The 15,903-nt window shown below is 35.3% G+C and overlaps 1 protein-coding gene and 1 long non-coding RNA gene across 8 annotated transcripts in view; one reads left to right on the forward strand and one right to left on the reverse strand.

Moving 5' to 3' along the window:
- kcnip4a (potassium voltage-gated channel interacting protein 4a) overlaps nucleotides 1-15,903 on the forward strand; it is a 205,733-nt gene that overhangs the window by 162,969 nt on the left and 26,861 nt on the right. The window contains exon 1 of one of the 7 annotated variants that reach the window (XM_065288910.1): nucleotides 3,663-4,036. The exons of the other annotated variants lie outside the window; for them this stretch is intronic. Coding sequence (XP_065144982.1) covers nucleotides 3,937-4,036 — 100 coding nt within the window. The 5' untranslated portion in view covers nucleotides 3,663-3,936. Of the gene's footprint in view, nucleotides 1-3,662; nucleotides 4,037-15,903 lie in introns of those variants that run through there. 7 annotated transcript variants of the gene reach the window in all.
- Nucleotides 13,195-14,787, reverse strand: LOC135778900 (uncharacterized). The gene is made up of 3 exons (XR_010544645.2): nucleotides 14,736-14,787; nucleotides 14,335-14,393; nucleotides 13,195-14,049 (listed from the first exon to the last, which is right to left on the reverse strand). It is a non-coding gene; the product is annotated as an uncharacterized lncRNA (long non-coding RNA).

Raw genomic sequence — 15,903 nt, forward strand, 5'->3', positions numbered from 1 at the left:
GATAAACAAAGGTCTTCTGAGGGTAATCCGTGCGGTGTTGTTGTAGAAATATCCATATTTAAAATGTTATTAACGTTATTAACTACCTTCCGGTAGCGCCGCCATCTTAGAGTCATCCGCATTCAGGATGAGCGCTTACGCAGCATACAGCGGTTTCTCTGTTGCTGCTCTGTCCCCCGCCCTCCGAATTTGTCATACGTCACTAAGAAAAGTGCGTACACTACGCTAATACTCTCTCCTGAGTCTAAGATGGCGGCGCTACCGGAAGGTAGTTAATAAAGTTAATAACATTTTATGGATATTTCTACAACAACACCGCACGGATTACCCTCAGAAGACCTTTGTTTATCATCCTGGAGCCGTTTGGATTTAATTTGTGAAGGATGGACGCACTTTTTTGGACTTGAAGGTCGTGGACTATTGCTGGACCCCGTAACATTACATTAAATCAACAGAAAGATCTAAAATATTTTCTAAAATATCCGAAAATGTATTTGTCTGAAAAACGATGGACATATGCAACTCGGACAGCTTGGGGGTGAGTAAATCATGGGTTTAATATCGTTTTTGGCCGAACTATCCCTTTAACCATAAACCGGCGACGAACAGGTCCTCCACGTAAGATCCCTGTCCTCCAAGGAGTCCAAAGAATAATCAGGAGAGTTCTCCAAGAACCACTCGGGTAGAGCTTCAGGAAGACATTGCATAAGCAGGTACTGTTGTTTCAAAGAAAACTATAAGCAGTGTGCTGAACCACCATGGCACCCATGCACGCTCACCACGCAAGACTCCATTGCTAAACAAAAAGCATGTTGAGGCTCGGTTACAGTTAAGCACTTGGAGAAGCCTGTGCTGAACTAAATCCCATAGAAAATCTATGGAAAGAACTGAAGATCAAAGTTCATAAACGAGGCTCAAGGAACCTTCAAGATTTAAAGACCATTTGTGTGAAAGAATGGGCCATGATCACTCCTGAGCAATGCAGACGACTGGTCACTCCATACAAGAGGCGTCTAGAAGCTGTAATCAACAACAAAGGCTTTTCTCAGAGCATTAAATAAAGTGAGTTCAATACTGATTCCCTGTGTCATTTCACTTTATTTATTATGACTCAACTTGTATACTTAAATGTTCTGATTTCTTTGCATGAATTCAATATTTGGCTTGATGGCTACATCTTGTGGAATTTTTGTGTCTATATCCCACTTAGAAATCCCCTTACTGATAAAAATGCTGATGTGGAATAAATCCAGTGTATTTTTCTGTACTCTAAGCTCAAACAAGACAGACTTTTACCTCAAACAGCCCTCTGTCAAATAGACCTGGTTTGATGAGACTCTCCACAGGACGGAGGCTTTGACGGTTAAATGAAAGTATGTAATCTCTTCACTGAAATCGATTTCATCACCAGCAGAAATCGAAGAACAAAAACCATTCACATCCTTTGATAGAGATAAGAAATTGACCATCAACACAGTCTGACATTTTACGCACCTTAAAGATTATGTAGCAGAAAACAGAATGTGGGAGCAATTACGGCACTCACAGTTGCCACACTTTTACTCCAGAGGTTTATTTATGGGCAGGTTTTATTTTAGTTGATGCGCATTTCCTAGAGCAATGGTCTCCAACCAGGTTACCCGCACGGAGTCTGTGAGTTGCCCGCCAAAACACATTCTATTAATAGCCTCAATTAATATTTATTTATGACATATTTTTTATATTAGCTCGGTTTCTTTGATGTATGTAAACATTTGAAACAATAATAAAACAGTAAAATAAAAACTTTTGAATAGACTATATCAAAAAGTAGCCCTCCAGATTGTTTCATCCATTGTGGTGGCCCTTGCTCACAAAAAGGTTGGAGACCCCATCCTCCAAGCAAATCTGTATAAAAAAAAAAATTTCCCAGAAAGACAAACATGTGGGGCATGTTGTCACACTATATCGGCTATAGTAGTGGTTTTCAAACTGTGGGGTGAGATGGTGCCGGGGGGCAGTTTTATGACATTTTATAAAATACATTAATTTGTCATAAATTCTAATTATCCCTCAGAAAAATAATGCAAATAACAACAGCACTGCATTGTATAATTTAATATGTTTTGTTTAATTCAAATTCTAAGTTTGAGTTTGTTTAATGTCATTCATTAATTTATTTTATTTTTTTGGGTGGGGGGCCCAAATGGATGCACCATACACAAGGAGGGGCGCACACCAAAAATAACCTGTTAATGACTTTTCGATATAAACTAAACAACTAGTGAAATAGCAACATGTTATTGTTTCAGAAGCATGTTCTTGTTCATCTTACCTAACAGCTATTTAAACTATATTCTTGAAAAACAAGCTATAAATGAAGTTACATTAATATACCTTATGATTCAAAACACAAGTTTGCCATATAACAACCAGCCCCACTGTAACCTTTGGTGCAATTATTTCTGTCACATGCAAATGTTGATACTCCCTGCAGTTCATTGTCTTATTGGCAGAATATATGAGTAGCTAAATATTCCTGATAATTCCCAAAGGCTAGTGTCATAGTTTTATTAAAACCAAGCTATTATAGGCAGATGAAATCAAAAAACCAAATGAACAGACTTTAAAAATGACCAAAGGTGTAATTGGAATAATTAGGTGAGCGACTTTAATATCTCTAGACTAAATTATTTGCCAGATAAAGAGGAGTTAATCTTTTGGGGCAAAACCTTTAGGCAGTAAGATGCCAAAATTGCCAAATTTTTCAGTTATGGAAACTTGTTAACTGTAATATATGTAATGTCAGTTCAGAAAGCATATTCATTTTAAACCCCATTTCATGCATAATTTCTATTATCATGAGGATCATGGAAGAGCCACTACTGTTAAGGAGCTAGAAATTTCATTGGCTGGTATTTAAATAAAAAAACTGCACCTTTTTGAATGAAGTTGCGCCTTTCCAAATGAACCAATCTCTTATAAAGCTATGAAAAGGATTTTTTGTGTGATCTGTTAATGTAAACTTGATCCTCTGAACGTAATAGCAATGCATTTCATATGTAGGCCAGAAGGGGGCAGTAGTCACGTGCTAATATGGAAAGTGCATTATTAGTGGTTTTTTATGGGATTTTTGGCTAACAAGATTGGCATTTCAAAGCATTTATAGTGTGCTAAGATATACCCATCTCTTGTTTTCATTTGTTAAACCCCAAACATACTGTAATAACTCTAAACTTGCTCTTTAAACACCATTGTTTAAATAAAAATATGTGCGTTTTTGCATTCAAATATCTTTTCTAGTGTACTTAAGCTATTGAGTAAGACAAGACAAATCTTCCTCGGATGTGGAATCAATGCTTTTGTCCTTAAGCGGATAGATATATTCTGTAAATAGATGCATACAGTTTTAAAAGCATGAGTTCTTTACACATTGATTTTTGCTCTGGTTTAAACAGCTCAATATAAATCTATAGGTAATGACGCTGTTTAAAATCGACATGTACAGTGTTTAGAGTATAAATCTTTTAATTCTTACTAGAAAGATACATACAGTACTGTACTGCCCCCATCTCTCTCTCTCATTCTCTCTCTCTCTCAGTCTTTCTCTCTCTCTCCCCTCCCTCCTCACTAAAACTCTGAGTCTCCATGTATTGTACTCCAGTACACATTTCAAACTGACAGTGCAGATTGGGTCAAACTCTTCAGCTGGACTCTCGCTCTTTAACTTTGTTGTTTTGGGGGACCCAGATCCCAAGGGCCACACCACAGCCTCCCAGCCTGGATTTGAAGCAGGAGTGGGGGGAAGCACCACGCAGGTGCCTCGGCTGGCCCGGCCAGTGCAAGCCGGAGGTGGAAGGGAGCAGGACTGAAAAAAACTGGAGTGCGGAGGCTGGCATAGGGTCAGGGGACTCGATCAGGTGGCATGAGTCGGAGCAGGGGTCTACGTTAGACGCCATGTGGGAAACGGAGGGTTTTCAGACCCTTGGTATTGTGGTGCTCGTGTGCGCTTCGCTCAAACTCCTTCACCTGCTGGGTCTTATCAACTTCTCAGAGGGTAAGAGAAAGATTAAGCGAGGCTTCGCTCATAGCAGAGTGCATTAAGAACCGAGTACATTTATAAGGTAAATTCTTGGCAGGTTATGTGACGAAAGCTTTCTTTATCAGAGATTTCATGCATGAAAATTTGAATTGTCTGTTTGTGGATTTCATAAGTGAATGTGTGTATGTGAAAAGAGATAGAAAGTTAGAATAAAAATAGCTTTGGAGAAAAAAAATGTACACACATGAAATCTTTTTTGTCTCAAACGTACTGAATGGGAAAGTGAACTCATTTTAACTTTTAGTAATTTCAGAGAATATTATAAATCAAGTGGGGTATGTTGTCACACCATATGGGTTATAACCTTCCATTAAATGGACTGTTATTGACTTTTATTCAACAATTATATAACAAAACCATTAATGAAAAAGCTAAATGTAATAGTTTTATTGTGCTCAACTGTTTACCTAAACAGTATTGCACCTGAAAGCTTGCACAAAATTCACAACTAGTTAATCATCTCATTGTATATTTGAATCCCATACTAAAACTAGCCAAGGTTACCCTTTGGGGCAATTATTTATTTCTGTCACATGCAAATGTTGATACTACCCCTATGCAGTTCATTCCTATAATGGGAGAAAACATGAATAGCTGAATATTCCTGATAATTCCCAAAGGCCAGTGTCCAATAAATGGGATAACACAAAACTATAAGAAACCCACAAAAATCAATAACTGATCGCTCAATGATTTCAGATTACCCATTTGCATTTCCAATTGCCTATGCTGGGACATTTTTGCTAATTTTGCAGTCATTTCATGCAATTTTTTGGGGTATTTTACCTTTACAAACATGATGATATATTTGTCTTATCATACTAACAGTATTGTTAATCAGTTTGTTTGGCTCAATTCCACTTTATAAGAAATCCAGATACGAAGATTTTTGTGTAGGTCAAAATAAAAAATAATACACACTTACATATATATTTTTTCTGGGGTACTTTTCTCCATCCGTCCGAAACATGCAGTTTGGGTAAATTGGAGATGCCAAAATGTCCTTCCCAAACTTGTATATAGATTAATTTATGCGTAGATTAACCGGATCTCACTATGAATATAGCCAAATGCTGGAATGACATTAAGAAATAAACAAACAAATAAATATAGTCAACTTGTACAATAAAATCTCACATTTGGTGTTGTAAGACATCAGCAGGATGGGCAGAGATCATTACTCTCCCTCTCTCTGTTCTGCTTGCTCTGTTGATTAAATGCACTTCTGTAACCCAATTCACTTTTTCCAGGTTATATTTTTAATGTCTCTGTGGTTTCATTTAAACGGTTCATTTACTGTCAGCGTTCAAGCTAATAGGATGTTATATGAACAGTGGATTAGTATTTCATCTGGTTTATGAAATGTCAAACTCTAGTGGCTCTCTTGTAAACGTACAGATTACATCACACAAGAACTTCTGTCGCTTGTTGACAAAAGATGATATTTGCCCTTGAACCCATTCACCGACGGCAAAGTAAATATTTAAGCCCTGACCTCAGTTATGATGTCACCGGTCACACTGATCACCCTAGATCAGAGGTCTTTTGATCATTAAGGTGTGCTCAGCACCATAGATCTCAATAAGACCAACAACAAGAGGTCGCACACCAAATCAGCCTGTTAGTGAAGATATATATCACACAGTTGACCTGCATACACACACATACAGGAAAAGTGTGACTCAGGGAGGCATAAAGTGCCCATTTTAAATTAACAGCGGCGCCGGGCATTAGCAGTGAGAACATTGCGGTCATTACAGTGATGGTAGGCTTGCAGTACCCGTGGCCTTTGTCTCTGACGTGTCTTTGGAAAAGATTTAAATGTCTTTGTAGAACATTTAAGTTTATGACAGAGGTCTGAGGATGAGCTTTACTTAGAAAGTTAAATGGCAGGATAAAGATCAGGGGGGAGCAGCTGTCAGTTTTTGCTTTCATCAACAGAAGTGCTTAGGTGCTGATTAATAATGACTAGCAAAACACCTACACACACTCAGCTAAAAATTGACAGGACTCGATTGAAATTTGTATCTGACCGGGCGAAAGTCAAATAAAAAGTGCAGTGGTCTTTAAATATCCAAAGACGAAATGTGCCATGTCACTCTTTTACTGTATCATTAGTCTCTTGGTTTTTTTCTTGGTTTGCCAACACAATCTCATGGCAATTTCAACTGTATATTTACGAGGTGGCTAATTTTTGTCTGAATTCATATGACCAAATTTTGTGTGATGTTGGGTTTTTGGGGCCAATTTAAATGATTGTAATATAGATACACTTTCCTGTGAGATCAAGTTGTGTTTGTCCCATGCCAACTTCAGGCTCAACCAGTGGTTTCTCACGCATTGCTGTTGTATTAGTGATAGTTGTGTAATTGCATAACATGCAACCAACATGGCTTTTCAGAAATGTAGTGCTCAGAAATGTAAGAGTTATATGGCCAGAGTAATATGGTTACAGGCATTTTCAGAAGTGTCATGTGTAACAAATGCCTGGGTTGCCTCCCCGAACAATTACGTAACTCGCTGCTGAACCACCGTAGTACGATGCATAGTTGGAGAAACTAACTACCTAGTCAAGACTATTTGAACCATGTTGGTTCAAAAACATAGTTGATGATGTCACATGGGAGTTTGAGTACTAATTAATCTGTTTAAATGGATTTAATGTCAGATTATTGCCGTAAATAACTTGCATTGCATTGGAAGACTGATTTTGTTACAATGATTTAGTTCTTTGGTATTTTATTTTTAAGATATTTAATTTATGTGCAAGTTCCCTCTTACGTCACTTCTCCCTGGGATTCCCCATAAAGCTTGTAGATCTTCCCACATGTGCAGTTTTCAAATAAAGCTCTTGAATTCTGTTTACAAACTTAAAGACGTAAAAATAATTTGTATTTATTTAGAATGATGGATATAGAATGCACTACATGTTTTTTGCTTATTTTGTTCAAAAGCATGATCAACATTAATCTACATATTATTATAATAATAATTAACTATGCATCTAACCACAGGTGAAGAGCTGTCATTCAAACCACACAAGATTGCGATGCAGCTTGCGAATGTTCGTTTGAACTATGGTTTTGGGAAAAACCAAATTGTGAACTTTGTAATGACAAAACATACGAAGTAGTTGGCTAATTATGCATTTGGGAAACGCACCCGAGGTAGTGAGTGAAAGTAAAGTAAAGTAAACCTCACTTCCCAATCTCAAGAGGTGATCTAGCGACAGATGCTAGAGGCATCAACTCCCATGCCCCATGCCGAACCAATTGCCGGACCAAATTATTTATTATACCAGTAATTATATTTTTTATGACAAAATTATCATTAGGATATTAAAGGGGACATTTCGCAAGACTTTTTAAGATGTCAAATAAATCTTTGGTGTCTACAGAGTACATATGTGATGTTTTAGCTCAAAGTGTCATAGAGAATTTATTATAGCATGTTAAAATTGCCACTTTGTAGGGGTGAGCAAAAATATGCTTTTTTGGTTGTGTCCTTTTAAATCCAAAAGAGCTGATCTCTGCACTAAATGGCAATGCCGTGGTTGGATAGTGCAGATTGAGGGGCGGTATTATCCCCTTCTGACATCACGGGGAGCCAAATTTCAATGACTTATTTTTTCACATGCTTGCAGAGAATGGTTTACCAAAACTAAGTTACTGGCTTGATCGTTTTTACATTTTCTAGGTTGATACAAGCACTGGGGATCCAATTATAGCACTTAAACATAAAAAAGAAAAAAGTAAACAAGAAAAAATCTGACTTTGATATGTCCCCTTTAAGAAGAGATCCTGTTCCATGAAGATATTTTGTACATTTCCTACTGTAAATATATAAAAAAAATTATTTTTTATTAGTAATATGTGTTACTAAGTACTTTATTATGACAAAGGCGATTTTCTAAATATTTTGATTTTTTGCACTCTCAGATTCCAGATTTTCAAATTTCAGATATTGTCCTATCCTAACAAACTATACAAACTATACTATAAGTTTCAGTTGATGTATGAATCTCAAATTAAAAACTGACCCTGACTGGTTTTGTGCCCACATATAAACATTTTCTATTATAAGCCAATAGATGGGTTTGTCCCGGTTTGACCCAACACTGGGTTAAAAATAACCCACACTGTAAAAAATATTTTGCTGCCTTAAAATTTTTTGTCAAATTTAAATAATTTCAACTTACTATTATTTATCTTGACTAGAGATGAGTTGTTATAACTACAATTGAGTTGTTATAACTTATAAAAAAGTTGACTTTTCTCAACTATATTTTATAAGTTTTGACAACTCATCTCTGTTGACATGACTTGTAAATCTGAGTTGATTTAACAAAAAACTTTAAGGCAGCAAAGTATACAATGCAGAATTTTGGGGGGGGGGTGTATCTTACTTTTGATGAGTATGCAATTTTCTAAACTAAATCAAAGAATATATAACTAAAACACAAATCATTTTCAAAACAGTTCTAATGAAGCTAGCAAACCTTATCATTTTGAGCCCTGCACTGGTAACAGACAATCTAATACAGGTTTGTTTATAATGTATTTTTCAATGCAGCAAACAAAGACATAACCTTTAAATCCTGAAGGAATCATGAGAAAGATTGTTTGTATTTTGAACACTCATGAGACAAGAATACTAAATAAATTTTTTATAACCTTACCTTTCTCATATGCTGACGTAAACTTGGCCTATGTTGATGTAAACGTTCTGGAGCCCTACATTTCTTTCATTAATCATGCTTTGAAAAAGTATCAAACAAAGACATAACCATGACGTTGTTAATTAGCAGGGCATTGTGAGAAGGAATATCCCATAATTTTTGGCACTCGTGTGTTTGGGAAACGCAATGAATTTTTAATAATGATTATCTTTTACTTACTGTAAACAAGGCATGGTTGATTCCACTAAACCTTTTGTTGGTGTTTATTTTATGCACGCACAATTTGTCCTGAACTCATTCGATGTAAGGAGCTTTGTTAAAAACTTTTTGTTGTAATTAACAAAACCGTTTCTCAAATAATTTTCCCTCTCTTCCTAAATCCCATTTTCAGTTCAGTGCTTTGAAGATAAAGCCTGTGCATACGGATGATTACAGCCATGTGCTTTTCCTCATATAATTCATTATTTTTCATCAAAACAATGCAGGCAGATATTCTCCATCAGCATTTTCATGAGTTTAATTATAAAACCAAATGTGAAAAATGATGCCAACTAATCCTGCCCCGTGCGCTGTATGATTATTCATAGCATGCACAGCATCCAATATTCATGACCTCATGCATTTTAGTCAGACAATATCTTTTATGACATGACTCTTGTTAATCTTGTTTATTTGTGACCAAATTTAAATGTGCAATTTCCAGTTTCATCATCCAAGCTTATCGTCATTGTTTGATAAATTCCACAAGCAGGAAACAGTACAGGTACAGTTGCGTCTTGAAAAATGCTGACCTTTGCTTGTTTGTTGCTGCTTCATTAACAGAGGTGTCACCGACGTTCCTTCTTGAATGATAGATGAGGTACAAGGAGTCTCTCAGAGACACAAAGGCGTGTTGATGATGTATCCCATCAAAGACAATAAGATCTCTGATAGTTGATTGTACGTAATTCATCTGCTCCTTGACTTTGTCCTTTAGCGCCATTGTATTCCTCCAGAATTTACACCGAATAACCTTTTCGTACATAATTGCTTATCAGGTTTTTACAATGAGCAGCACATAAATCATATTGTCACACTGGAAATGGTGCCAGGAGAGCCGACTCTTTAATTATAGCATGTTCACCACTATGAAGAAATGGTTGGGGAAACATTGTGGCAGTGCGTGGGATACCAGGGGACCGTCTGTAACTGCAGCCAATTGTAAGGCTAATTATTCACTTCAGTAAATCAATACTCTTTCATTCAGGGTATCAAAATATCACTTTAAACACTGTATTCATTAATTAGTTGCACAGAACGAGTTTAAAACACAATTGATGTAATTCATAGAGCCGTATACAGTGACTCACCAAACTGTGACCCATCAAACTATCCAATATAGTTTATATTTTGCACTTAAAGTTACTATATTGTAGGTATTTATATGGTTTGTAGTCACAGACTTCCCTGTTTTTTATGGACAATGTTGATTACAATATTTATAGAGCATGTTACGTAGGCATTTAGCAATGTAATACCAGTAGGATATTTGTTAATAGTAGTTATGTGACCCAGCTTAAGTCACTTTTGGGTGATTTACTGTATTGTACACAAGATAAAGATCATTATGTTAAAATATAACCTTGATATCTTTAAAGGGACATTCCACTTTTTTAATGTACTCATATCTCCCCTAGAGATAAACATTTGATTTTTACAGTTTTGTAATCCATTTAGCCGATCTTTGTGTCTGGCGGTAGCATTTTTAGCATAGCTTAGCATAATCCATTGAATCTGATTAGACCATTAGCATCACGCTCAAAAATAACCAAAGAGTTTCAATATTTATCCTATTTAAAACTTGACTCTTCTGTAGTTACATCGTGTACTAAGACCGAAGGCAGATATGGCTCTCATTCTGGTACTCATTGCAAAAGATGCTTTCCAACAGCTGTTTTAGCATTCGTTGTTAACTTGTGGACCTATTTTTTCAAACGCCTCACACCTGTACATTCTTCCGCTTAGAGCTTGAATAATAGACACTCCAGCCCAGGTGGTGGCGCTAATCCGCCATTGCCAATTGCAAGAATAGAAACAAAGTTCCCGGCGCGGAGTAATACCGTACCTCACAGCACAACTAATACAAGTCAATGGAGTTGGCAAAAACTACGATAAAACCTGTTGGAATGCGTCTTTTGCAGCGATTTTTGTGTGAGCAAATCAGTGAACACCCCTGACCACTCGGTGAGTTTCACGTCTTTGTAAACGAAAGTTTAATGCATTTTACGAAGGATTGTTCCATTAAACCCATTGTAAAGGTAGGAGCTGAAACACAAACACCCAAAAATTCTCGGGGCAGCCGCATATGTCGAAATTTCAGTCAAAACCGTTCTATTTCACCATAAACAATCTGAAAAAAGGGCTTTAAGTGTAAAATACCGAACTTGTCCTTTAAGTTCGCACTACTTAAATATAAGTGTATAATTGCAAATGACTCAAGTTCACAGTACTTAAATGTATGTGTTTTAAAACTTAAATGGTTTAAGGCAACCGGTTTCCTTAAATGGTTTGAGTTAAGTTGACTGGTTTTACAGTTTCAGGTAACAAGGTATTTATACACCACTGATAATATAGTTGTGTATATTAAATTGCATTTCTGTCAATAGATCCTTCTAAATGTTAAACAATGCACATTTAAGGCAGAAAAAATATTGTTTATAGTGAATTAAAGTATACCCTGTCACATTTTATGCAGTGACCAAGCTTTATATCAAAGACTTTCATGCACATGCCAAATTGTCGTGTTTTCTAAAATATGCCTTTTTCTTGCCTCCTTCATAAACTGACTCTGTGACCTCTCAGCAAGACTTTTTCCCTAAAGATTTTATACAGCCGCACAGACGTCTCTTGGGGAAAAAACTGACTGAATAATAGCAGTAGAGACCTTGTTATGCTGCACTTTCAGTCTGACTTTTCAGTGGTCCTGTATTATATTGTTTTAGCATAGCTTTGAACATGGGCCTTTAAAGCTCACTGAAGCAAAATAGCCTGTCGGGATATAGTTTTTCTGAGCACATGATCACAAGGAGTTGCTTTAGGCTTTATCCTCTCTTCAAACTCTTCAAACTAAATTGCCAGAAATGACTGTCACTTTGTACCAAACCCTGTCTCCATGCATGGGCTGATCACTCGATTTTCTACAAATGTATAAAACCCAATACTTTCAGCTGTGCTATCAAACTGATCCATTTTAGAGCACAGCTGATTGTATTTGTGTTGGCTTTTATACATTTGTTGAAAATCCTAGTTATTACACAGCAATGTCTGCCATTTCAGATTGTTGTCGAGTGAATTCATTTACAAATGATTTATGGTTGTTGTTCTAGCGCTACCACACTCAAAAAAATATTTAGGCCTAATTCATAAGATTTATGTATTTTGATTACATGTAACATTTCCATCCATTTGGTTTACATACTTCTAATCTAAAAAAGACAAATAAACTTTATATGATAGATATTTTTTAGATATATGTAAATGAAACCAGTAAAATTTATGTAATAGTTTTACTTAATCCAATGTGTTTTAAATGCATTAAAAAAATGGATTATGTATTCTTTATTAATAAACCCAATTCACTTAAAATGCATTACATTTAAGTTTCTTACTAATAAACCATTTATACATTTATATATTCCTCCTCCATTCACCCTAAATCACAATATGCTATAACAAAAAAACACAAAAAAGAAGAGCAGCCAGACCACTTGGTTTTGCATTCAATCAATTTATTTAATACTTCAAGGCATTACTCATAAGGCAGCAAAAACGAGCAGCTAACAACTAGCATGACAGCCATGGCTTATACACCTCGTATTGTGTGCAAAAATAAATAAATAAGTGTGTCTCAGACATTTCAGCCACAATCAACCTCATTCCACAAATAAGTGCAAACATTTTGAGCAAACAGGCTGCAGAAATACAAAAAACCCTGTAAAACTCGAGGTAGACATAAATCAGTGACAACAACATTACTTTAACATTTTCAGAAATCTGTGACATGATGTAATAATAATAATTTAGAATGATTGGGTGGTAAGAAAAAAAAATGGCACATGGCTTAGTGTTTTGAGTGGCTGTGTGCCATTAACAATTTTCATGCATCTCTAATTACATGTTAGATATACATCAGTTACATTTTTCAAAACCTTTTAACTTTTAAAATTGTTAAAGCAATATTCCAATTTAATAAAACAAAAATCCCGATAATTTTCTAACCCCATATGTTTATGTTTTTCTTTGTTCAGTCAAGAAGAAATAAAGTTTGAGTTAAAGATTCCAGGATTTTTCTCAATTTAAGACTTTATTCGACCTCAAGTTTACGGTTTCAATGCAGATTTAAAAGGGCTCTAAATTATCCCAAATAAGGCATAAGAGTCTTATCTAGCTAAACGATTGTCATTTTCAAAAATAAAAATAAAAGAGGACTTTTAAATCACAACGTTTTGCACTAGCTGTGTGACACACTAGCATGACATAACTGAAACTACCGTTCCAGTGTTTACAAGCGAGGAGAAACAGGAGCGTTCAGATGTTGTTGAATGTGAAATGATACTAATTAATGTCTTTGGGTCCGTTTATTATTTAAAATGGTCAACAAATGTGCGTTTCACATTTGTGATGTGTAAACATTTATTACGTAGTACACAATGTCGCACTGTGTGTCACATGGATAATGCAAGACAAGTTGTTGTGTTTTAAAAGTTTTCTTGCCAAAAATGATAATCTTTTGGATAGATAAAACCCTTATGCCTCGGTTGGGATCGTTTAGAGCCCTTTAAAGCTGCTTTGAAACATAACTGTTGAGGTCCAATAAGGTCTATTAAATTAAGAAAAATCCTGGAATGTTTTTCTCAAAAAACATAATTTCTTCCCGACTGAACAAAAAAGACAAGCATCTTGGATGACAGACAGTTAATTATCAGTATTTTTGTTTAATGAAAGTGCAATATTCCTTTAATGTTAAAAAGTTCACTTGTAAATGTACAAAAATGTACCCACTTTGAGGGGGATGCATCAGCGTGTCTGTCAGGTATTCACTGAAGCATCTTTCAGTGATTGCTTGGTTGTATCAAGTCCAGTTCCATTAGGATTTTTTGAAAGGTCAAAGGTGCACCTGAGGTTCTTCTGGTAGTTCAGTTTAAGTGCATAAATGAGTCCAAAAAGTAATTTCACACCCATGTGTGACACCAAGTAGGTTTTCCAAAACTTCCACTGTCTGTGCAATTCCCAACTCACCAATTTCACAATTCTGGAGAAGAACAACAAAAAATCAGTCCCAATAGCAGTCAAAGTGAAATTTTCAAAAATGTGCAGGCAAATTGTTTTACAAACTCTGATATTTAAAATATGTAGACTGATTCAAATGTGTAAAATAATAGAACATTAGTCACAAAACCATCAAAAGACCTGAAAACAGATAATCACCTTGTTTAAACATCTAGTTATCCATAAGATATTTATATACACACACATACCCATACACATACATATAAATAGATAGATATAAAAATAGAGTAGGTTGACATACACTTACCACATATTCTTTAATGTGTCTCTCCATGCCTTCTTTGAGGTAGATACAGATGTCTTCAACTAGAACAAGACAAAAAAACACAATATTTAATGATTTTCTTTAACAATATTTTATGTAGATAATAGTTTTTATAGAGACAGATAAAGATTTTGTAAGACGAAGAGTATGTATTTTTCTGTTTCAGAAATATTGTGTCCCAGTATGTGTGTACACTAACGGTGAAATTTGGAATGAAGTCTCTTATGCTTATCATGACTGCATTTATTGGAAAAAACACCTGTTTCCAATATTGACAATAAATCATCATATTAAAATGATTTCTAAATGATCATGTGACACTGCAACGATGAAAATCCAGCTTTGCATCAGAAATCAATATCTTTGTAGCATAACTTACATACCCTGTCTAGCAGGTTGTCCCATCATATAGACGATGAAATGATGCTGTATCTGTAAAAAAAAAAAGTTTTAATTAGACACACAATGCACTCAACAACATAGTATAATTGTAACATTCTTTTGTTAATAAAGTCACAGAGATTATATGATTATTTTATTCTGATAAGTCTCCAGTAGCCTATGACTTTATTTATTTCTTAGGATTCAAACATTAAACCACAAAAAATAACCAATAAAAGCAACAGACACTGCAGGGTAACTTAAATTCCAACAAACCATCTGTGTAGTGAGGTGTATTTTACTCTGAAACATGCAACGCGTCACACATGTAATTAAACAACAGACAATTATATTTTAGATAATCACATCAAACTTGTTAACTTTACTCACCTACAATTTGGCGATCGTAAACTAGTGAGATGACGATCCAGTCCAATGCAAAATGGCGAAGTCCATGTGCTGTAGCGTCTGTTTTTGATTTTGGCGCCACCTCCTGACTGGAGTGTGAATAGACGTCATTTCCGCTTCTGCTAAAGTCAGTTTCCTGACACTTGTATGTAAATCAATCTCATAGAATTTATCCGGTTTGTTTCACGGCTAGATTTATTTAATTCATATTCATACATTTTAACTGATTAAATCTAATAGTTTTTAAATTGAACAGATTTATATATATTCTAATAAATCGGATTACATATATTTTAAAAAACGAGTATTTAAATAAAATCTAAATGATCCAAATACTTAAAAGTAAATATTGCCAGGAATCGTTTTTTTGAGTGCAGTGTTTGTAATGTTAAAGGAGTAGACCACTTTAAAGATGGGGTCCATTGACTTTTCATAGTAGGACAAAAATATACTATGGTAAGTCAATGGGCCCCATCTATAAAGTGGACTACTCCTTTAAGAAACATTAGTTCTTTGTGTTAATGGCCATGTGTATTTTATTTTGATTGTTGCTATCTGATCTTTTAATCAGCTATCATGAAAAGCTTATATAGTATGTAAACAGATATCTACCGACAAATGTTTTCTTAAAAACATCTTTTGCATTACCTAGATGGCATGCCATGCAGGTACATAGTACATTAGGGTTGTGAAATAGCATTATTTTGGTCATCAGTGGTCTTAAACAGATTCATCCACAACCAGTGTGAGTCGTAACAGGGA

Source organism: Paramisgurnus dabryanus, chromosome 2, assembly GCF_030506205.2.
Source record: "Paramisgurnus dabryanus chromosome 2, PD_genome_1.1, whole genome shotgun sequence".
Classification (NCBI taxonomy): domain Eukaryota; kingdom Metazoa; phylum Chordata; class Actinopteri; order Cypriniformes; family Cobitidae; genus Paramisgurnus; species Paramisgurnus dabryanus.